This window comes from Clavelina lepadiformis, chromosome 7 (genome assembly GCF_947623445.1).
Source record: "Clavelina lepadiformis chromosome 7, kaClaLepa1.1, whole genome shotgun sequence".
Taxonomy (NCBI): Eukaryota; Metazoa; Chordata; class Ascidiacea; order Aplousobranchia; family Clavelinidae; genus Clavelina; species Clavelina lepadiformis.
In genome coordinates, this window is record NC_135246.1 from 10,496,031 (window position 1) to 10,520,009 (window position 23,979).

Below are 23,979 nucleotides of genomic sequence, written 5' to 3' on the forward strand. Positions count from 1 at the left end.
GCATGGACAATCCTAGCCTACAATCTATACTTATAATTAAGGCTGTCACTAAGTCACCAGGAAATTTGTTTGTTTGAAGCTATTTTTCACGGGTTTCTTGTTTACGTTACTGAAATGTAATATATAACATAAACCTAACCTAAACCATGCTTTTGGTCTAAATCTAAGTTTAAATAAACTTTAAATAGCTAAAATCTATTTAAACTTTAAATAGCTAAAATCAACTTTTTGCATTCCCATTCTCCTAAACTAACCATCTATCTTTAATAAGAGGGCTGTTTATTTATGGTAAAACGGTCACTTTCTATCTTGTATTCAGACCCAAGCAATCTGAGATGAACAGAAAATACTGAAAACTAATCACATGACAAAAATTGGAGACCACCTTGCCGCGTTTAGTGTTGATACAGGAAACCCATGTTTAAAGTTTACCTACATAACTACTGGGATTTTTCACAATAATAAATATATACTTGTGAAGATAAGTTACAGAAAAATTAATTACCATTATTTTTCAACTGCTATATTATTTCAAAAACTCACCATATACAGGCCAATAAAACAGTTCATGCAAAAAGGTTGACAAAAAAAAAACAATGCAACTGGTGTATTTATGCCTGTTGACAGTGTCTCGAAAAAATAAAATTGTACAAATTGACCAAAAATTGGTTTGTTACACAAGTCAAAAATCATGCACTGCACCTAATTTTATCTCATCTACAGCCTATCACATATAAATTTTGGTCTCGAATACAAATCGGTCTATATACACATACCGACGTATGGTTATTCACTTATTCTGAGGGCAACTATACAACTGCACACACATCATAGTGAATTCACAACCCAATACAAGTTAAATATGCTTGTGCATTTGTATAACTAAGCCACAATGTGACATACATTCGAATTAGTATCCATTATTTTAAACTTGGCTATCAGGATACCCTCACCGCCTGCACACTGGTTGCTGACAGGCTGGGTAGTGAATCATACAGGAAAGGGTGACAGCTGCACGTACAAGATTTAATAACGTGCAAGCCCATATTTTTTGTCTTCACACCGATTTATAATAAGCCATCAAAGAATTGAGGATTCAGTGCCTGCCAAAATTTGTGTCTTTACATGCATGATTTCTCATCAAAAACTGACATACTTTCCAGTGGAGGTGAAGACTACCAGGACTATACTGCTTATAGGCTTATTTCTATTTTACTTGAACTAATTTTTGGTAGCCTGTTTAAACAAACTGAGCGCATTAGTGATTTAACCTATTCATATATTTGAGGCAATAGCCTAGTATGGTAGTGCACGCTATCACATCAAAATTCTAGCCTCTGAACACATAAATTATTGTCTGAAATCGCTGTAATTCTTGGTTTGGCCAACCAGTTGACCAACCTTAAATGAAGTTAAAAGGTTGCAAGTAAAATATTTTAGATCAACTTAGCCAAAAGCATTCAAGTTTACAAATAACAACACCACCACATCGTAACACACAATCAAAGCCTGTTCATTTTTAATCTGAAAGACTTAAAGCCATTAAATTATGCGTGGGCGTTAGTTTGACACCGTCAGAATGGTCAGTCCTCGTTTCATTTGATTTTCTTTATCCTGGAGTATAAGTTCAAAAACATAAGAACGTCCCTTGTCATAGCTAGTAGGCTAAAACATGAATTACTTTCTTCTCTTAACTCATACGACGGGTGAAAGACAGGATATACGTTACAGTATCTCCAAAACCTGCCTAACCTACAATCTCTAAAACTGCCTTTCGTTGGAATCAATTAAGAAACTGCTTATTTCACAAAATATTCCTTCAGCTGACTGATCATATTATTTGCACAACGATTAAAGCAGTCAAATATGATTTAGTGTATTTTTTGTTCCGACATCATCATTAACTTGGGTCTTGGTGATGCTCTGTGATTTTTTTTTCTTAGTTGAAATGAAAAGTCTTTGTTGACATTAATATTTTACAAAGCAGTGATAGAAATGTGTTCCGATTACAAAAAAAGACAAAAGAAATAGTTAAGAAAAATGTTGTTTTGCTTCTTCTTCTTCTGTCTAGGACTCTAGGTCCTATAAAGGCGTATATTTGCCTGTCGTCGAATACTATAACACACGATTCTACTTCACCGTTATTGGTAACTTTGAAATAAATAATCTTTACGAGTGACCGATTTACAAATTTCTTAAAAACACAAAAACTACAGTATACTTAATCCGTACAAAGCCTCTTTTCCTTCATTATTGTTATGTTTTGTTTGGTCACCAAAATTTGGCTGTTCTATGACAGCGAGAGAGGCCAGTTTTTCTTTGCTTTCCCGCTCTCTTCCACTGTACGTACACCGTATATCAATGAGCCAGGAGCGTTTTGGTTACTTTGGCATTATAGAAAAGGATCTAACAAATACACTTACTTATGAAATTTTTGAATCAGTTTAACAAAAACTAAAAACAGAAACATTCTCTTGATCTGAGCCATTTGGCGGCTCGTATATTATATAAACAATCCTGGTGATAACAATATCGTGTCATTGCGTTAAGATTTTGCAATAATTGCTTTTGGGCAATTTTTGTATTACGAAACGGCTTTCTTACTTTTGACGTATAATTTATGCTTTTTTGTAGTTGAAACTTTGTTTGTTTGTGATGCTAACCCTACAATTAGCCTACAATAAATGAGTAAAACATTCTTTTTTGAAGGTTTTTTCTTTGATTTTTCGAAGGCTTTTTCCCATTTAGGCTAAGTGACTGTAAAAGTTGTAGTATAACTCTGAAGATTAATAGCTACTCATTTGAGTGTGCGTTAACGCTAAACTTGTGGGCCTTTGTAAATTCCGTGTGCTCCCTTTTAAATTGATTGCTAGCTATAGACATGATGATGAGCCGATGATCGGTAACCTATAAAACCGCTAGATCTTTTGAATTTTCTGTATGAGGCCATGTATCAGTTCATCTATTTCCTGCGATGACGTCTTCGACGTGGCCACCAATTGCAAGGCCGCTGACAACAATGTGCGTTTTTTCCAAAGTAATGATGGTGGTACAGTAGTCGCCGCCTATAAGATCCACCTCCGTTCCAAGAGAAATGGATCCTATAAGCGGCAGATCTACCTTAGGTCTCCATATGACTCAAACAAATTCAGTGTGCATGGTTGTTAATCATTTAATGTATATGAACGATGGAAATAACTCAAAAAACACACAAATAACACATAAATCACTCAAAAAACACAAAGAAAGCATTTAAAAAAATCTATCTAGAGTTGCAAGGTGAAAAGAGACGTTGTAAGTTGTAAAAGCTGGGGGAAAGCATTTTACTAGGTTTTTTACTACATTTTAGCATTTTACTACGTGGCCAGACGTTGGGAATGGATCTACTAGCCAGAGCCGTGGTCTCGTGATCCACTAAGCGAAGTATTTTGCACTACGTTAGTATGTAGAAAATCCGTTCCAAGGGATTTGGCTCGAATAAGCGGCTTGATCCAATATCTGTGGAGCAGATAAACAGCGACTATACTGTAACGCAAATGACAATGGTGACGAGTAGGTTTAAACCAACGTCGGTGTTGATGTTGTCGGTGGCTGTGCTCCAGTTGTTGGTCAGATACTGTGTAACCAAAATGTAAAACATTGTAGTATCGTTACACTTTAGGGAGTAATTTCTGCCGTAAGGTAATCTACGACTCTGGAGGTGGTCGAGGTACCTAGTAAGGTTGACAAGCTGAATTTGCAGCTTTCTTATGACAGGGTCTTGCACAATGGAAAAATCAAGATCTTGAAGAGACCTTATCCTACAACCGGCACTGAAGCTGATACTGGGAGCTTGAGTAGTTTTTGGTGTCCGGTCTTAGGTCATTATCTCTTGCAATTCTTCTTGTTCTGACATGGTAAGTGCAGAATTGACTTATGAAGATGCTGAAGCTGGCGTCGTTTGTCTTGCAGTTTCGATCGGACGATGAAAATAGTATACTTCAGATGTCGATTTACGGATTCACGGAAATGAATATCAGAATTGCTGGTCTCTATAAACGTGGCCTCCTTCGTATCGTGTTGTTTGGGTGCATACAGGCTTGGCCTGGGTTATCAATTGAGGTTTCTTGGTTGTCTATTAGGTCCTAGAAAGTGTACAGCACTTATAATAAAAACCTTTTCTTGTAAGCTATTTCTGTTGTAATGTCCAAACCTTGCGACCGGCAAAAGATGAAAGTATTCTAACTGCTGCAACAATAGTCAGAAAATTCAACAGGTAAATTAAGTTAAGATACCGTCATAAGTCAAAAGGGTCTCTTCAGAGCTTGCTTGCATCTTATCAGTAAATTTACATTTTCGCTTAGCAATTTTCAACAGTAAAACAATAACAAAGGAAAGGAAGTTGCGATGCAATCGTTTCTAAAAAATTTTGTTAGTAAAGGGCACAAGTTGTGGTCAATCAATCATTTTATTTTTCGTCGAAGGCGCGGTAGGTACGAAAAAATTCAAGCCAGTTTTTTTTAGCATGCGCTAACGAACGAGGAAAATCGACCAAGCCGAAAAGGCTTAAAGCCTGCTCAAACGCAATGAAGATAATAATCGCTGGTAACAACTAGCACGGCCACAAAGTCCATGATTAGTTATCCCACAAAACATAAATTAAAAATGCGAAGTTAAGCATACGAACAGGTGGTGTGTTCAAGCAAGAGATGGTTGAAAATTGCTTCAATGCTGAACATTAGTGGACGGGAAAACAAAACCCACCGTAACAGGTCGACATGCGTAGCTGTAAATTTCAAACAATGCTTTTACTATAGGTTACAATACACCTCACAATGCAACATTGAAGTATTGGTAATAAGAAACTGTATCCAAATAAAGACTTATGAAAAAGCATTGCTCTGTGAGAATAACATTATCGTAGGCATTCATTTATCGACAAGCGCAAGAAATCGAATCTTGCTACCTGAAAAACAATTCACTACGAAGTTATTAGCTCTGAAACAGCGGTTCAGAAATCAGAGACATTCGAAAAACGATACCCGACTAATCATGACTATGTACTGCATTAGGCATATATAATGTAGTTAACCAGAAGACCAGAATTCTGAATGAACACGCGACGCTAATCTGGGTAGAGATTGGTGGTTTGAATGCTGCAATAAAACCACGCCTTCTATGATAAAAAAACGAGGTGCTACTAGACGGAGAATTTATTGCATATATAAATTATATACACATTTCGACATTCCTAATAGGCAAGAACAACGTAACATGGAGTTAGTTCATGAAAATAAAGTGCACATTGGCATGAAACATTACTACACTACATCAAACTCCGACTATTAGACTAACATACATATTACTCACTTATTTTATTAATACAATGTTCGAGTGAATTGATATGATAATGAAAAATCAAAAAAAGTCTATGCTTCAATCCATGTTACTACGTAAGCTGTATAAATTCACCAAAGCACCTTCAGCATAATTTCAAAAAACATCTGCGTAACATGACTTTGCATAAGATACAATAATAACATAAAAAGCAAACAAGTTTATTCTGCGTTTACTGGGTAAATCAATCTGATTCATTCCAACCATTTCTTGCTGATGATAAAAGCAACCAATAACTCAAGGATCACTAATCACTGAAGATATTTTCTCAACATAAACCAAATGATATGATGAATGATACAAAGCCATTATCTAGTAATGGAATCAATCTCTGGGTCACAAAATGACCTGAAGCTTAATAGAACCCGTATAAGCTGATAACCCAGGCCAAATGGTGTGGCAAGCGAGATATTGGCACTCGTGGCATCTGTATGGCAATACCAGTTGGTTCCAAGGGCGCCCAATCCAAAGGTATATCTACTTCATCTGAACCCAACATAACAACCCTGGACGTATCTGTGCCATTAGTAGGGGCTGATAAAAGAAGGATGTTAGATTTGGGCCAATCCAAGACAAAAGCAAAAATTGGTACAGACGCTGAACTTTCTTGCTTGGGGTTTTTCTCAAAGTAAACCTTTGCCATTTCTTCCACATCAATTTCGACAATATCTTCTTTGGCCATCCAATCTCCCAGCTCCCGCTTTTCACGGAAATGTCTGCAAAATGCATGATGTATGTTAGCTTATGAGAAAACACACACGCGTTTGTAGGGAGCATTATCTATCAATCTCATTACTAAATTTGTGGAAATTTACCAAGGTACGTTTGCATGATGTGGCATGAAGCAAATGTATACTTAGTTGTTCATTGCACCATGTGACTTTTTAGATTAGAATTTGTAAGATTAACTTCCTAAGTTAAGAACTGGTTATCACCAAATAACAATACCGCAAGTGTTTCAAACTCAAAAAGTTAGTATCTCTCTTGTGATGCATTGTTTTTAGATTGGAGTTATACAACATTCTGTTTCTATTAAACACATATGATGACATAAAATATTAACTGAGAAAAGCGAGAGTTAATGTTACTGTTACTAATGTATATGTAGTACCACAAAAATACAAACACGTTATCACTTACTTTTGCCACTGTTTTTCCTCTGCAGTTATCTTTTCTTTTCTCTTCTCATTCTGCTGTTCATTTTCTAGAAGAGACTTACGAAGGTTCCTCGTGGTTTCTTTTGCTTTCTCATGAACCTCCCTGTCAGGTTGGCAAGTGTACCAGACATTTGAATTCATCGCGTCCTTCGGAACTCTCCATGGTTTTGACCCATACACAGCTCCTCCATTTACACCAAGCCACGTTCCCATTTCCATTAATCGCTCCTGTATTAATAAATAGCTGTATTTTCCTTTGAACAAACAACAAACGCACTCTCAGTGAGTCGATATTAAAGGTCAAGCCAGTTTCCAATACAAGCGGAAATAGGACAGCACAAACTCAAATATGGTAAATTCGCTAAATACTGACTCAATTGCAAGATTTGGACAAATACAAAGACTAACATTGTGAACCCAAATACAATATTAGCAATTAAATCAATTACTCAAAAAAAACATTAGCAGAGGACAAAGTGTCTTACATTAAACGTTATCTACCAAAAATAGTCATGTTTTCAGGAGTCAATCAACTGCACTTTTACAAAAACAACAAATTTTTAGCGATTACTATTGTTGCAAACCATATACTGTATTGGTATAATTAATACGTTTTCAGCCTGTACAGATTTGGGATCTGTTAATAGCAAGATCCTTGATATCTATGCTCATACAAAATTAGTTGATCTTAAAAAAGAGTATATTTAACTTAATTCACTGTGCATGTTCTAAAAATAGCATTCGACGATTCAAGGCGTATTATGCTGCAGAAAGTAAATTTCTCACCTGTAAAATTGGATTTATTACACCACCTTTTGTAGGTCCAACATTCATCAGCATATTGCCACCGCAGCTGATTGTTTTAACGAAAGTCTGCAAAGATAAAAGTAATAACTGTACATAAATAACAAAATGCCATAAGAGTGCTTGCTCAATAAAATTTTATGCATGTGATGCAAAGGTACGTCTGCAACATCACAATATACCAACAGCTACAATGCTCCATTTGGTACAACAATATTTGCATAAGTTAAGCATAACATAACATGAAGTGCCATAAAATCCTCAGCACAGAACATTATTTTGAAACAGTTGCTGTGACAACTGTTTAACATGAATATCGCATTGGCTGCTACATTTAAAAAAAACAACTAAAGTACCGTTACTGGTTTCATTGCATTGATAAAGAGAAAAATAACCTTCAAAATAATTTTTTGAAGGGGTTAAAATCCATGCTGTTGAACAGGATGTGGTTTTTTTAAATTAAGCTATGGTAAAAAATTAAAATACAACTTACGCTAAGCATCTCTTTAGTGGTCAAAAACTGGCCAATATCTGTGTCCCTTCTCCAACTCCAAGAATCTCTGTTCAGAGTCATTGCATTTTCCCATTTCCGAGTTTGCACTTCACCAGGATTAAACCGATCGTCGCAGTTCAGATAACCTCCATGTTTGCAGGTTGTATCATTGCCCCAACGATCATTAACAATAACAGTATCCTGTCAGGCAAATTCCCACTATAAGCATATTCATGCTATGACACTTTTCTGTTTTACCACAAAGCAGACAGTATGCATGACATTTCAGGAAACTTGCCTTTACGGGGCTTTGATTGTAAAGCCAGGCCAAGAAAATGGTGCTGTTCCAGTACCAACTGGGTGCTTCCCACTGCCCATCTGACCATATAAGTTCTGGTTTGTATGCTTTTACAATTTCGTACAACTCTGGAAGGGTTTTCTCCATCACGAAATCATTGGTCTGGTAATTGTTGGCCTTGTCTCGCAGATAGAGTGGATTAAACCATTCGTACAAGGAATGGTAAAGACCAAAATGAAGATTAGTCCTAAACAAGAAGTTGAACCATTCCAAGTGTTACAACATACCTTAAAGCATTAACTGACATCGGAACAAGAAAAGCAACAGACTTTGCTCTAATAGAGCGAGCCAGATCCCCAACAAGATCCCTGTGAGGGCCGACATCAACAGAGTTCCAGTTCCATGAGGACACATTAGTATGCCAGTTGCAATAACCTTCGTGGTGTTTTGCAGTGAGTACAACATATTTAGCTCCAGATACTAAAAAGAATATTAACGCTATTTAGTATTATTTAGTATTGCCACTTGAAGAAAACGTTTTATTAAGCATATAACAACATAACACTACGTTTAAACAAGGTTGCCCAGTCATCAGGTTCAAAAAATTCCGCAGTGAAGTCTTTCGCAAAGTCAGCATAAGTGAAGTCTGGTCGATAATTTTTTTCCATGAAGACTTGCCAACCTGGTACTTTTTGGATTTTCCAATAATACCAGCCCCAAGCTGGACTGTGGCCATAACTTGGCGCTGTAAAAGAGAGTGTGTTGCAAGTACATTATACCACATTACGCAACGCTCCTTACAAAAATACTTGCATTATATGTAATTTCCTGATCATATAACTTTTGACTTTAGCTTAAACAATAGAATACATTTAAGTGAGCAGCACTTGTAAATTATGACTTAAATAAATGTGGTGATGAGAAAATATTACACTAATTACAGAAATTAAAGAAACAGTTTTTATAAGTTTTATTGTGGAATGCAACTTCAAAACAAAAACAAGTCTAAAAATATTGGCACTTTGTTATAGAGTCACTCCATGTATAATCAACCAATTTTTTTTTAATTTTGTAACCACTAGTCACATATTTTGATGGTTTGGATATATGTTGTAGGTAGAGCTTCAAAAAATTTGAAATTGAAAAAAAAATTTTTTTTTAAATATCTCAAGCCGTTTTTGAGTTATTGCGATTTGTAATTTCCACCACTTGAGGGATATTACGTTGGTGAGCACTGGTCACGCTTAGTGATTTTCTTCAATATCTCTATTTCTGAAGGTAGAATAATGAAACAAATGTCATTTTTAAGGTCAAGGAATTTATTTCAGCAGATAAAAAGTCTCTAAAACATCTCATTCACGTAATAAATTAGGGTTTTTGAATGAAGATCAAAGGTCAAGTTGATGACGCAATTACAAAAATAGCAATGATCTCCGAAACAAAATTTTTGAAATATTTTGTAGTATGGTTCAATTTTTTTCATATATCCAAAAATTGGGACTTGTTTTTTGAGCTTAAAGAGAAAAATGAATTTGAACATCTGCACTATTTGTGATATTATAACACTTGAACATAATTGATCCAGTGGGGCTAAAGACAAAGCCACTTCATAAAACTGGAAAATTGAATTCGTATTCAAGTCAAAAGTAGAAATTGATCTCAACTACCTAACCACAAGCAATGCTTTGTAGGCAAATTCTGGTATCGTTGTTACTGCCAGGTGATTTAATTGCTAGTTATACTCACACATGATAGAACATTCACAGACTTCAGGTAGTCATAATGGATTTATGTGGATATTTTGACTGAAATGCAAAAAATATTTTGATTAAACGTGATAGAAGGCATAAATATTAATTTCTTAACTGTTGCAAAAAGTTAAGTTTTGCCAATTTTCTATAAGAAAAAGGCTAATTTAAGGCACAGGACCTTTATAATGGAGATTGGGCATATTTTTGAAAAGCTGAGTTGGGCACATATGCAGTCCTAAAAATTTTAGGAGAGATCACAGGTTAACATTTCTCAAATCAACTTGTCAAAATTAACCGTCATTGTCCATTAGCGTAGGCATTCATGATTGCATTGAAACCTTTCTGCAGAAATGCTGTAATACCTTCCAGCAACTTTGCAGAAAATTTACTGGAATGAAACCCGGCACATATCATCCATTGAGGGCCAAAAAATGTGTGTGAAAGGCCTGGTGCATGAATTGCACTTGTGTATCCAGCTGAGCAATGTCTACTTATACTATCAATTCTGTCCACCACTTTCTATCATACTTGCAAGCTATATAATCATTTACAGCAACTTGCATGTTATCCCAGCTGCAGTGTGAAAAGTAATGAACACCTGAGAAGCTACTACCTTCACTGGTTCGTTTGTACCCAACTGAGGATTTTGTTAGTGGCTCAAAGTAATGGAATGATCGTGTTCCTCATATGGTGATTCCCAACAAAAACCTGGATGCCATCTCAAGTCTATTTTTTTGTAAATCATCTGAATGCAAGAATTCAAATGCAATTCCACTTATGTAAGAAGAACAGTGTCAAAAAAGTGATTGTGTAGTTGTAATCTGATCAGATACAGGTCTATGTAGACTTGCTGTGTTTTGGCAAACGTTTGACAGTACCCCCAATTCCATCACAGGGAGACTTACCGTGACTGGTTGCAAAAAATGTTGTATTGTGATATGAATCAGGCCAAATGCTTAGCAGAATATTAATAATATGTTAAGTATAATTATTATATCTATGAAAACATAAGAATATTAATATCGTGATAGGTAAAATGAATTTCAAAAAATATCAATTGCATGTGCCGCCATTTGTTATTGTTGAATGATAGTGTCTGTTGACCCAAACTTGACTTTGTAAAATGTAGTGCAGTTTTTCAAACTCATTTTTCTCTTTAAGCTCAAAAAACAAATTGACAATTTTTGGATATAGAATAATATTTGAACCAAACTACAAAAAACTGTAAAAATTTTGTTTCGGAGATCATTGCTATTTTTGTAATTGCGTTATCAACTCACCCTGTGATCTTCACTCAAAAAACCTAATTTATTACGTGAAGGAGATGTTTTAGAGACTTTTCAACTGCTGAATTGAATTCCTTGACACCAAAAATGGTAAAAACGACATTTGTTTCATTATTATAACTTCAGAAATAGAGATATTAAAGAAAATCACTAAGCGTGACCAGTGCTCACCAACCTAATATCCCTCAAGCGGTGGAAATTTCAAATCGCAATAACTCAAAAACGGCTTGAGATAGTTAAAAAAAATTTTTTTTTAATTTCAAATTTTTTGAAGCTCTACGACATATATCCAAACCATCTATGACTAGTGGTTACAAGGCATGGTTGGTAATACAGGGAATGACTCTATAATCATGTGCAAATTAAGACTACAAATTATAGAAGTTAAACCGGAAAGTTTGAGACAAAGTTCAGCAAAAGATTATTTTATATATACCTGAAAAAACACCCCAATGTATAAATATTCCCAACTTGGAAAAATCAAACCAATCAGGAAGAGGTCTTTTGTCTAACGATTCCCATGTTGGCTCATAAATTATGCTTTCAGATCTGTATATAACAATACATAATTCATAGATCACTTGTACTATCGATAATTAATTCATTCATACAAAATGATACGCAAAATTGAATAAAAGTTACAACAGCGATTTCATTATGCATCGGTTTGGTTTAAAATGGGTAATATTTCCAAACTTTCTAAATCTTGCAGCAACTCGTAAAATAAATTCTATATATATGCCGGTAAGTTATACAATGAAGTTAGAGAGAAAACAGCTTGCACATTAAAAACACTTTTATAGTACAAAAAAATATGTTTTGAAAAATAATAAAAACATGTTACTTCGACATGTGCACAGAAATTTGCAAAACTTACCTGTCTATCAAAACAAAACAAGCCAACACACATAAGCATATACCAAGCTTTAACATGTTGCAGTATAACTTGTTGTAAAAACTTTCCTGAAAAAGCAAGAAATAATTTATTATTATACAATATTTGCATAAACATTTTTACAGTATCTGCATTCTTCTTGAAAATACTTGGCTTCAGGTTGATAATCTTTAAATGGCATCACTAAAGGTACCATAAAAATAGTGTTACTATGTTTATTTGCATAAATACAGGTGTACAACAGTAAGAAACCAACAACCTGAACATAATTATGACCAGATAATTTGCAAAATCTAAAACTTGTAAAATAACCACAGTTATGTTGCTTGCCCTACAGAGATCTTTTAAATTTTCTGCATCTCTTCAGATGGGCACATCAAACTTATGCCGAGTCAGGAGGATATCTTTGTTAAAATCATGTAACAAATACCCTGTTTTCTCTGCCAACCTTGCAAAACTACATATATATGCTGCGGTTGGGACTAAGAGTGCCACCAAAATCTTGCAAAATTCACTATAATGCATATCACAGGAAACAGACAACACAAACCAGTTTAATGGGCCTGTTTAAACAGCTGCCCGACATGTTGAAATAGCTGCATAAATGTGTCACTGGTTTATCTTCAGCAAACAGCAATTGAAAAATTTTTGCCAACAGAAACAAATGTAGTTTTTATCAAAAAAACAACTTATTGAATAAAGCAATGAAAAATTTATGAAAGAATTTTGAGTAGTTGGATATTAATCGCCAATAGCATTTTATTTTTAACGCCATCAAGCAGTAAATACCCTTTATTTTTCTGGGTGGATTCCTTTGGGCATCATGGCTCTGTAAAAATGGGTGCCCCTCAAAAACGTTGCATGCCCAACTCTGGCGAACTAAGCTTAATTTGCCAACTTACACAATTAGACAAGGCAGTATTTTTAGGTGTAAGGTTTCATAAAAGCTCTACACTTTCTATCTATAATTGTATGGTCACAATTGCCAGAGTCACTTTTTGTAAATACATTTCTTAATATAACCTCTTTGTGCTGTGCACAAAGCAAAGGTCTAGCACAAATCAATCTTTAAACAATGGCATTATCCAGACATCAGTTGCACAATATAAGTTATTGCATCACCCAGTGGGCAAATATTCAATGAATTTGAATAAGTCACAGCACTTGTCATTTTCGAAATTAATAAATTAGGCTAGTTTGAAATTTCCGAATTTTTTAATCAGTTTGTAGGCTCGGTGGCTGAGCAATTAGAAAACCCAGCTAACAATGATGCAATTTAAGTTCGATGCCTAGCGAGTGAGCTGCCTTTGTAATGTACTTGGGCAAGGTACTATAGTTATGCTTGGTCCTGGTAAACAGTTTTAAATTTCAAAATCGTGATAGAAAAATCAACAGTCAAATATACTGTTAACCTAGATGCGTGTTTCTTTCATAGTCCAACTTGCACAAAGATAAGTTCCACTTAGTCAGTGCTGAGCGATAAAAAGTCATTACCGAATTTATCGGTTCAAGTCTTCCTTTAGTTCTAGAATTATGAATACCCTGATTACCAAGTACCAATGATACCCATTTTATTGAAAGCTCTAAAGATGACCGGTAACCATCTGATCGTGGAACACACTCAGTGCTATAAACATAAATACATGTATATCATATAAAAAAACACTCTATTTCTTGCTAAATGCTTATGCATCAAAACCTCAAATTGATGAGAACGGCCATAGGCTACAGTCAAGGAATTTATGATGACTGTTTTCAATTTTTTTTAATCATAGCACATAAAGCAGCAAACAAATAAGATGTTACTATGTTTAAAAGTTTTTAATAGAACAGGAGTAGTAGGCTATGTGTGCAAGCACCTAAGATAACAAACCAGATTTCGACATACTTGCAAGTTGCAACAATACAAGCGTTTTCCATCATCATGTGCACAAACTGACTAGGCTATTCTGTGCGACAAGGAAATGTATGTATGTCGTTTTCTTTCCTTTGTTTTGACTCTGCTTTGTTATCAGAGGTCAATGACCCCAATCAAAACAAAAAAGATCCAAGCAAACTGGCACTAAAGCGGATACAAAATATTCTTTTGCTACTTTTGTAATAATTTTATTTGTATTCTAGCTTTAAGCTAAGCTTTTATAAATAGATGTAGAATGGAAGATATGTTTAGAAATACCAAATATGAACAACTGCTATAGTAAAGAGTTTTTAAAATTTTTGATTTAATTGTTTAACACAAAACAAGTTAGGGGAATAACCGCTTTCAAAATGCTTTGCTTGATCACACCATGCACCACGACTGTATAAAATCATAATTAGATTACTAAATTATAGCAGAGTGACTAGAGTACCGATTATTGTTTAAGTTTTATTTGCATTTAATCGTTTCGATCAGGTGAAAGTGTTCAGTCCATCTTATAGTAGTCTATATAGTAGTCTAATCACATAGACTACTATAAAATCCTAACTGGTTTTCTGAATTATAGTAGACTTATTAAAATTACATACCGATCATCGAAAGTAGGCCTTTTAAGCGGAAGAGAAAATGGTTATGCTCAAAGGGTTTTGGTTACCTTGTTAAAGCTTTTTTTCATCACTCAAAAGAAAGCACTTTCCTTTTTGCCTTCTAAATTGTGTCTAAAAAGGCGCCAACCATTAAATCAAAAGCCACGTTTGAACAACGAAGTATACTATAAGAAATTAAACTCTTAGCTTAAGTTCAATTTGAATTAAAACAGGCAGACCTTTTACTTGAATTGTTTCGAGTAGATAACGATTTGACTTAAACAAAAAAAGATTATAACCTGTTCCAATGACATACAGTCTCATTCCTTTGGCATTTTGTTTTTTGGTCTTAACGCCTTCCATCTAATTTGTTCACCTTCCATCAACTTCCATTTTTTACAGCGTTTTTCTGCATGGATTGCACGATGCATATGCTTTTATTGCATGTGGTTTTTGTCATGTGCAAATACTTTTCAAGTTATGATGTTTTTTTTCAATTAAAATAACTAAAGCCACATAGATTTTAAAATAAACCTTTTTCATACCGGTAGGTAAATAGTTATTTAGAGCTTATTTGAAGTGTAGTTAGAAAATAGATTGGAATGAAGGTTTAAGTTAATATTGATTTGTTATAGCATTTCAGTAAATTTAACAAGGAACTATGAAAAATAATGTCAAAAATTATCTGAATTATCTTTATTGAAACAAATTCAAGCATTATTTACAACGTAACAATGTCTTCAACTGATGTACTGATGAAACCTTTGGTGTCGGTAAGACTATTATTCATACTTATAACAAACTTTAGGAGCATCATTGTAGGTTGCAAATCTGTTTATAATTGAACGAACTGCAGATAATTTGTAGTTATGTTGGAAGAAAGTACCTAAACAACAAAGTTCAAAGCATAGACCTGTAACGTTTGAAGTAGAGCATGGATATAAATACCGTTTGAACTGTGTTCAAAATTTCCATCACTAAAAATGATACCTATTGCTTGCAAGGCCCTACATTATGAGATTATGCATTATTATTTTATATGTGTTGTAATTTCTGTATACATACTTTCATATTTATTTATACCTACCTCTTTTTTGTAGGTTCTCCAGATGCTCAGAAATAGAGTTATTTCAACTGAAGAGTTGTTGCACCGCACATACACAAGGATTAATGAAACCAAATCACTAAATGCTTTTGTCTCAGTTGTGGAAAAGAATGATAATTTAGAATTTTGCATTAAGGATGACCGGTAAGAATGAAACTATACATTTTAATATTGTTTTTTAAATTTATTAGGGGAATGCATTTTTCCTGTTCCGATTAAAAAATTTGTCTTTTGGTAAACACCATAAATTTGAAATCATATGTTAATACAAAGATAGTGATACGCAGATAAATTTCTACGTAAAATAGTAAAGGCATTATAGCAGAAAGCACAGTACTGGTATTTCATTAATTATATCATTGGTTGTTTGTTGTGGGCGTATGTTTCTTGTTTTAGCATGCTGTAACAAGGCTAGCACTATTCTTTTTCGTTCCCCACAGTCAATGGCAAAAAATAACTAAAAAAATACAATAAGATTTTGCGTAATTGCTATTTTTATATTTTACAGATCATCCATTTTGAAAGGAATTCCCTTTGCTGTGAAAGATAATTTTAGCACCAGAAACATTTCCACCACTTGTGCTTCAAACATGTTAAGAAATTATGTCCCAACTTATAGTGCGACTGTGGTTAAAAAACTTACAGATGCTGGTGGTACTTTAATGGGAAAAACTAATTTAGATGAGTTTGCTATGGGGTATGCTGATGAAGTTTATATTATTCTGTTAAACTTTTTAAAATATATTGTTTCCTTTAATAGTAAGATTTTATGTTGTATCATAATATTGCATACAGTGTTCACTCGTAGTATTCCATTGTACCTCTGCTACTGAATGTATCTTTCTTACCAAACAAAATGACAATATTATGTCTAGTATTTCATTAAAGTATGAATTATGCATTCACTTTTTGGTACAAATTTACCATCTGTAACAATTTAGCACACATGCATGCATATCACATCAGATTATCATGTGCGGTTTGTTTGTTTACCTGCATGTCATAAAAATTTGTGTTGATAGAGTTGGTACTGTGGACTCTATCATTGGTCCAACTCGCAACCCTTGGCAATATGATTTTCAACATCCAAATCCAGATGATTGGTATATTGCTGGAGGCAGTTCAGGAGGAAGTGCAGTTGCTGTGGCAACTGGAGCATCTTATTTGTAAGTTTTTGATTTTAAGAATTCAATGTTATTCGTTTGTACATTCAGCTTTAAGCTCAGTTGCTTGTCATTATTTGTGTTAACATTAATGTATTGAATGTAAGTATGTTCTATTGTGCATTGTGTGTGTATGACTGTGTGTATGTATTAAATCCAAGCATGAAGTGAAATGATCTGTGGTGCTGTATGTACTGTATTGAAATTGGGTCTGAATGCAACAACATACTGGAAAAGTATCCTATGTTTGCTGTGAAATGAGTAAATGAAAAGTGTAGAATGTAAAAAGTTCCTTGCAGAACCAATAATATTATCACTCAATTGTTTATATATCTTAACAAATCATTATATTTCAAGTAAATATGATCAAACTTATAATTTTGCGTACAATAAAAAACTTCGGTTCAATACCAGATAGAAATGAAATAAAAAGTTCTTAATTCAGTGCGCTAGGTTCAGATACTGGTGGCTCTATTCGACTACCTGCCTCATTCTGTGGTGTTGTTGGCTTGAAACCAACCTATGGTTCCCTCTCAAGACATGGCCTTATTTCCTTGGTCAACTCCATGGATGTTCCAGGAATTTTAGCTCGTTGTGTTGACGATGTGGTGTTTATTTACAGTTGGTCTACTTATTATTTATTTGCATTTTTCTAGCCAAGGTATTGAATAGTGAATGATGATAGTTCTTAAAGTAACATCTAATTTATGACCTTATTTTAATTTGTTCCAAGCATTTTGGATGAAACTATTTTCTTAAATCGCTTTCATACAGACATATTATCTGGTAATGACCCTCGAGATTCTACGACAGTGCAAGGTAAAGTTGAAAAAGTGGTGATGGAGGAAAATCCTTCCGTTAAAGATTTGGTCGTGGGAATTCCAAAGGTGTGTTCAACATTTAAAGATTTAGTAATTTTCAAAAAAAATTTTGATTATTTGTTTTTTACAAGCAATATTATGGACCAGATGTTTCACCTGAGATTATAGATTGCTGGAAGTGGGCAGCTGACACATTCTCTAATAATGGTGCAAAAGTTGTTGAGGTGAACAATTTATTTGGTTAGTGATTGAGTAACTAATGGCTTTACGTTCTTCGGTAAATTAACTTCGCTTTACTTAAAATACACTAGATTGATTTGGTTTAGATACTGGTTTAACACTGGAAGCTACTCATGTAACATATATTAAATAAATAATAGGTACTTACATCGTTATAAAACTGTTTTTGCTGGCACTTGCAAGGTTTTTGTTGTTAAGTGAATGATTAGCTCACCAAATTTTTAGGTGAGTTTACCCCACACACAATATTCGATAGTTTGTTATCATGTTCTGTGTTGCGGTGAAGTGGCGTCCAACATGGCAAGGTAAAATATTAACACTGCAGTTACGTTTTCTCAGTTTACCTCCTGTACAAATGCAAAACTATGCGTTTATGACCTTGTATTTTTTAACAGGTATGATGGACTACAGTATGGACATCGGTCAGATGGAGGTTTTACGGAGGAAATGTACGCAAAAAGTAGAAACGAAGGTTTTAATGAAAGTGTTCGAGGAAGAATTACAGCCGGAAATTATTTTCTCCTAAGGCGGTATGTGTTTATTTTTAGCATTTTGCCATCAGGCCATAAATACATTTGCTCAGTCATTCATAATCTACTGTATGTCTATGATACTTCTTCTGCAGTGAACTATATTTTACACAAGTATTTTATGAATCGACTTAGATGTCACGCCAGTTGAAATACTAAAAATATACACCCTGATCATTTTTCTGTTACAGGAACTACAGAAAATATTACGAGAAAGCGCAAAAAGTTCGCCGACTTATTCAAACCGACATTAAGAAAGTTTTTGATAAAGGCAGCGGTAAAAATTCCGGGGTAGACGTTTTACTGGCACCAGTAACAGTATCCACGGCTCCACAATACAAGACGTTTGCTCAGAAAACCAACAGTTACCGAACCGTGGAGCATGACATCTACACACAATCTGCAAATATGGCTGGTGTGCCTGCCATATCTGTTCCTGTACGCTTGTCCCAGGCGAAGTTACCTATTAGTTTACAACTGTTAGCGAGCAATTTTAATGAAGGGACTTTGCTGCGTGCTGCGAAATTTTTAGAAAATGCTTCTTCTTTTCAACATCCAAAATTTGATTTTTGAATATAATTTTTGAAAAGTGCATCTCTGTCGGTGTATTTTTGTTGGTCGTGTAATGTGTAATTTATTGTCCAAATATTTAGAAAGTGGAACAGCTCTTCTTTTCGATGTTGATAAAAGTCAGTCACATTGCGGCGAAATAATTTGCGAAAATGTTTTCCGAATTAAGCGTTCGCTCACCTTAACATCACAACGGATGTACTTTGACAGTTTCCGGCAAATTGGCAGAGCTGACATCGCGCACAAAGTCGTCTTATACACGAGCACGCGTTAACTTTCCTACTTTGTTGAAGAGACATCATCTCAATGAACACTTTCCTGGGGGAGATAAGGTCACCTATGCTTACACTCAATAAATTCGACAACAAAAACATTAATAATAGTGTATACATAGTCGTTAGGTGTCGTAGTCCTTTCCAATATCACCAGTGTGTAGGATTCGGTAAGATTCAGGAGAACACAAATACCCACGATGGCGAATCAGAATATAATAACTTATAAACTAATGGACTTTGGTAAACACTGAGAAATGATGACCTATTTTTCCTTGCTAACTTAAACTAGAGTCAACATGTCTTACTGGAGGTCATTTACTTAAGGATTTCACTTTTCAGATCCAGATTTGATCATTAATTTTTAGCAATTATGTCACGTTACAAGCAAAATGTGGTAACTTTTTGATGAAATTTTATAATTTGGTACTGATACGAATATATTCGGGTTTCGTTTGAGTCCAATTTTATGATATTTGTGATTCGCATGAACCCGAATAATCGTCCTCGCTGCTCATTCCGAGAGTCATTTGTTTCAATGCACTGCTTAGGTTACTGTAACTGGTAAATAAGTTTAATTAATAATATGATATGGGCGCGCAAGCAATGAATTTGAAATCCTCCTCAGTTTTTGATTTTCCAGCTTTATAGCCAAAGTTCTACCTCGAACGATTCAAATTTCTCCCTTAATGAGCTAAATGGTTTTCATTAAAAATCACTGGTGTAGATGCTTGCTAGCCACATGGTGAAAAGCGTGACATGTAAATTTTTCCGCTAGGTAACGCTACAGCCTTACGAGTAAAGGCAATTCGTTGCCCATAAGATTTATGTACTGTTTATCTCTACATGATTACCTTATAGCAAAAGGCGGTATGATATGGAATAGTATAGAAACATTTATCCCCATTTTTGCCCGACTTAAGCTCCTCGATGATTCTGCACCGCTTGAGCCAGATGGAGTAAAACTTGCTTTTCTGCTTCCAATGGCCAACTGGATAAACTGTCAGAAGTATCAAGTAATAAAGTCCAAATTGCAAAATAGCGTTATTTCGAATCTTAGAAAATTTTGGAAGATTATCTAAGGTAATATGTTACTCTGACGTTGAGTTTGATGACAAGTTAAACATTATGAACATTCACATTGTGATTTTACGTGTACTAATTCACACTACAGTAGGCCTATTATGCACAAATGTGTGTTAGCTATACGTCGTGTGTTCCAGCCTATGTTCATGTCACATTTACATTATCATTCATCGCTGTATTTCTGGCTTCATTCGTCTGAATTGCGACGATTATAATTTCACCGATAAACCGTCCTCACGTTGTTTTCTGACTTTCATATACAATTGCAAATATATTTTCACAATTAAAAAGGGAGTTTTAGCATAACGGCTAAGCCATTTCCACAAAAAGTTGACACAAGCAAGGCCATGTCACATAAGTTTTGTGGATGAAGATTTATATCGTTTTGTTTTTTTTTTATTTTATTTTTTGGTGTCAAAGCTTGGTTTAAGTTCAAATGATTGATTTTGGGAATATCATATTCCGCATATAGTCTTTCTATAACTTAGTTCAACTTCGGTTAGTCCTGTAACTGGGAAGAAATTGTAAATTGATTCGTTATGGAAAAAAGAGGTCAATATACAAACAAGCCATGCAAATTCTAAACCATTTACACTGACATTATTCCTGTATAATTAGTAGTCACCAAGGGTTTTCTTGTTACTAAAAAGTCAACAATTTGGACACACCCTTTTGAGTTCAAGTTCAAAATTGAACTTTTTGGAGCCGAAATAAACAATATGTAGCCAACCAATGTTATACCTAAAAACTTGCTTAATATCTCAGCAGGCAGACTTTAAAAGACGATGTTTTTCTCGAACTTTTTGGATCAACAAAAAAGAATCAATTGTATTACTACATAATTGAAAAAATACGAATAATTTTCTTTCGATCAAGCACATATCACGTTTTTTTCCCAACTGTTAGTTATCTAGTATGGTGGGACAGGTGGCCTGAATCTGCGGACTTTTCCCAACACCTTGGCAAAAAGTTCTTTGTGCAATTTTTCTAAAATTTAAATCAAAATTAAGCATCTTGGCCTAAAATTTAAAATTCCGACTTTTTGCACTTGATACAAATTGAAGCTTTAAGTATTGCAAACACGTTGTACTAAAGGTTTATAACCAGAGTTTCTAAGCACAAAGAGTAGCTGGACTCTTAGATTTTATTTCCTCTTCTAGTCACCACGCAACAGATAAGACCTGCAAAGAATAGACACGTATACAATACGTTATTTGTAAATTTTAGGTTTAGCTGCGCCTCTTAAAGTTAAACTGTACTATATTGATTACGTTAATGGATTAACGCTTTAATGGTTAGCTTTACCCGAAATACGCCTCCGATGCTTCAGAGTGTAATCATAGTCCTTACAAATTTGAACGATTGATATGGTGTAATTGCGGTTGCAATACCGTAATTCTAAAACAAGATTCCCATCAAGACCTGAATGGAAAAAAATTATGACGTAATAACTCCTCAATACAGTACTCGATACCGGTATGGACATGCATTTATACACTGCTACTTGAGACCAAAATGTTATACGATAAACTTTTTATTGGCAAATCCGGTTAGTTAGGTAGTAGGTATATTGCCGTAAGATTTAACTCTGAATAAATACTGATCTGACCAAATGCATTGAATATAGCGATGGTGATATGCAAGTGAAGCACAGTACTGTACTGTATAGTAAACAGTATAGCTGCTATAGCATTTCATAGTAGGTCAATTAGATTGTAAGAACATTAACGATTATGTTACAAATACGGTTCCTTATCCATTCATCTGCATTTTTCAAGCAACAATGTTGCATTACTATAAAAATTTAAATACGATACCTTTGTGGTAGGCATGCTTAAACAACCTTAGCTTGGTTTGAACAACAGAGAAACTTGGGCACAGCGAACCAGGCTTTCTTTTGTTGTGTTGGCACATCTAAGAAAATGTGCAAAATCTCCCACAGACAATGGATTAGGCTGACTGCTGGTAACCATTTACTGTAAAGATTCCCACCTCACTCAATTTTCGCACTTCTACCAATCGTAAATTTTTGTGTTCATCCTCTTTAACCGTAAATGGGACAGAAGTGATTGAGCACAGAAGTGATTGAGCACAGAAGTGCCGATGATACTCTCTGTTGTTAACGAACACCTCTACTTTTAAACGTAAACAAGCGGTAGGTACTTTTTCGTGACAAAGGTAATAACAAAATACGCAATATTACACAACACAAACTTGTAATGAGCAGTAACACGAATATGTGTAAAAACTGTACAAATATAGTGCCAATGCAGTGTGAAATAAACGTCGATATACGCTATATGTGGATGTTATACATGTTCTACGCAACTCAAGTCATAGATCGTATAATCCGTTTTTGAATGGTTGAGTGTTTCAACAAAGCTATTCGCGGTCCAATAACTTCAGGTTTTTAGACCAGATCGGCGTGTTTTTTGTTATGGGGACTGTCAGACAGAACAGCACGCAAAAGCCAACCTCTGAAAACTCAACAACGTTCATTCGAGCTAGCTCGGCTGTTCAGGTCGCGTATATTTTCACTCCCTCCATAAAAAACCGGTTGAAACAAACGGTTTTACTCCCTGTTTTCCGCTTGTTTTACCCCTGTTTCAGACGTTTTTACCCCTAAAATACTTGATTTTATCCGCGCACACCGATCCGCAATAAAATTTTTGATATTGTGATGATTTTAGTTCAGCAGTGGCCCGCCAGTGAGGCGCGATATCTAGTTTTGTTGATGAAGCAATGTCGTGAGTTGTTGGTTTCTCGGAACAGCCGCTTAGAACAGCCGCCTACTGACACGGCAGGATACGCTGTAATAAAGCCAGCGTTTCCCTCTCTCTGCTGAAAAGGTCGCACAACCCGGGAGGCAAATACTGCCTTGTTTATTTTACGCTGTTTTCGTTGCTGCGTATATCGAAAAGAGCGCTTTGTACGCTTCGGGCCCTTCGTAATAAATCAAGCGAAAGAGCGCTCCGATTCGCCCTAACATCGTTCTCTGGGAGCACCACATGCCCGTTAACTCCAACAAAACCATTTCATTTGACTTAGGAAAACCGTATCATCCCGGCAATAAAAATTATGAACTAAGTGAAAAGTTAAATACAGCTTATACAAAATTTATCATGCAAATTCTTTTAAATGTATGCCAAAAATATTTGAAAAAATAAACAAACGCAAACAGAGGTAGACTGATTGATGCAAAAGCACAATATGCCAAGTTAAGGTGCGATAAGGCGGTGGGTAAGACTCACTCGCCAGTGAGTATTCTGCTGACTGCGCCTGAGTCGTGTACAAAGCACTTCTAGGTTATCGAGTGAGGTCCTGACGACAGGCCGCCAATGTTGGATTATCTTTCACGAGAACCAACGTAATTGCAAAAACACATGATCCAGGTTGAAGGGAGTGAAATGGAACAGCCGACAATTATTACATCGGTCTCCGCCTCTGACGCTGCGCACCCAGAAATAGCTCATTTTGCTTGTGTTGTTACGCGACCGACTATCTTTTTATCATAAAACAATCACCACCGGTCATTTTTATTACGTTTTGTGGTAAGAATTTAAAACTATTTTGTAAAAAAAGTTAATTATATTGACTACTTATGTGTTTTTACAGAAATTAAGGCGC

At 35.0% G+C, this 23,979-nt stretch overlaps 2 protein-coding genes and 1 long non-coding RNA gene across 3 annotated transcripts; 1 reads left to right on the forward strand and 2 right to left on the reverse strand.

The window, feature by feature from the left end:
- Window positions 1–5,177: 5,177 nt before the first annotated feature.
- LOC143465431 (alpha-L-fucosidase-like) lies at window positions 5,178–12,201 on the reverse strand. The gene is made up of 9 exons (XM_076963720.1): window positions 12,043–12,201; window positions 11,602–11,714; window positions 8,697–8,873; window positions 8,458–8,608; window positions 8,129–8,375; window positions 7,831–8,031; window positions 7,320–7,406; window positions 6,517–6,761; window positions 5,178–6,092 (listed from the first exon to the last, which is right to left on the reverse strand). The coding sequence occupies exons 1-9, from the start codon at window positions 12,096–12,098 to the stop codon at window positions 5,732–5,734; spliced, it is 1,638 nt and encodes a 545-aa protein (XP_076819835.1). The 5' UTR covers window positions 12,099–12,201; the 3' UTR covers window positions 5,178–5,731.
- Window positions 12,202–15,103: 2,902 nt separating this feature from the next.
- Window positions 15,104–19,018, forward strand: LOC143465936 (glutamyl-tRNA(Gln) amidotransferase subunit A, mitochondrial-like). Its single transcript, XM_076964470.1, has 10 exons — window positions 15,104–15,338; window positions 15,666–15,814; window positions 16,179–16,367; window positions 16,693–16,836; window positions 17,279–17,454; window positions 17,608–17,720; window positions 17,786–17,878; window positions 18,120–18,199; window positions 18,290–18,424; window positions 18,616–19,018. Exons 1-10 carry the CDS (start codon window positions 15,300–15,302, stop codon window positions 18,995–18,997), a joined length of 1,500 nt encoding a protein of 499 aa, XP_076820585.1. The 5' UTR covers window positions 15,104–15,299; the 3' UTR covers window positions 18,998–19,018.
- A 2,114-nt stretch (window positions 19,019–21,132) lies between these two features.
- On the reverse strand, window positions 21,133–23,305 carry LOC143465434 (uncharacterized). Its single transcript, XR_013118620.1, has 3 exons — window positions 22,170–23,305; window positions 21,658–21,774; window positions 21,133–21,533 (listed from the first exon to the last, which is right to left on the reverse strand). It is a non-coding gene; the product is annotated as an uncharacterized LOC143465434 (long non-coding RNA).
- Window positions 23,306–23,979: the final 674 nt, after the last annotated feature.

Bases quoted from the DNA above. Each gene is read 5' to 3' on its own strand.
- LOC143465936 (XM_076964470.1), top strand. From the start codon at position 15,300: ATGTCTTCAACTGATGTACTGATGAAACCTTTGGTGTCG. The intron at 16,368-16,692 runs GTATGCTGATGA...TTGTGTTGATAG, and splicing joins TTAGATGAGTTTGCTATGGG to AGTTGGTACTGTGGACTCTA. The intron at 18,425-18,615 runs GTATGTGTTTAT...TTTCTGTTACAG, and splicing joins AATTATTTTCTCCTAAGGCG to GAACTACAGAAAATATTACG.
- LOC143465431 (XM_076963720.1), bottom strand. From the start codon at position 12,098: ATGTTAAAGCTTGGTATATGCTTATGTGTGTTGGCTTGTTTTGTTTTG. The intron at 6,762-7,319 runs GTGAGAAATTTA...TTATTAATACAG, and splicing joins TAATAAATCCAATTTTACAG to GAGCGATTAATGGAAATGGG. The intron at 6,093-6,516 runs GTAAGTGATAAC...TGCATTTTGCAG, and splicing joins GAGGAAAAACAGTGGCAAAA to ACATTTCCGTGAAAAGCGGG.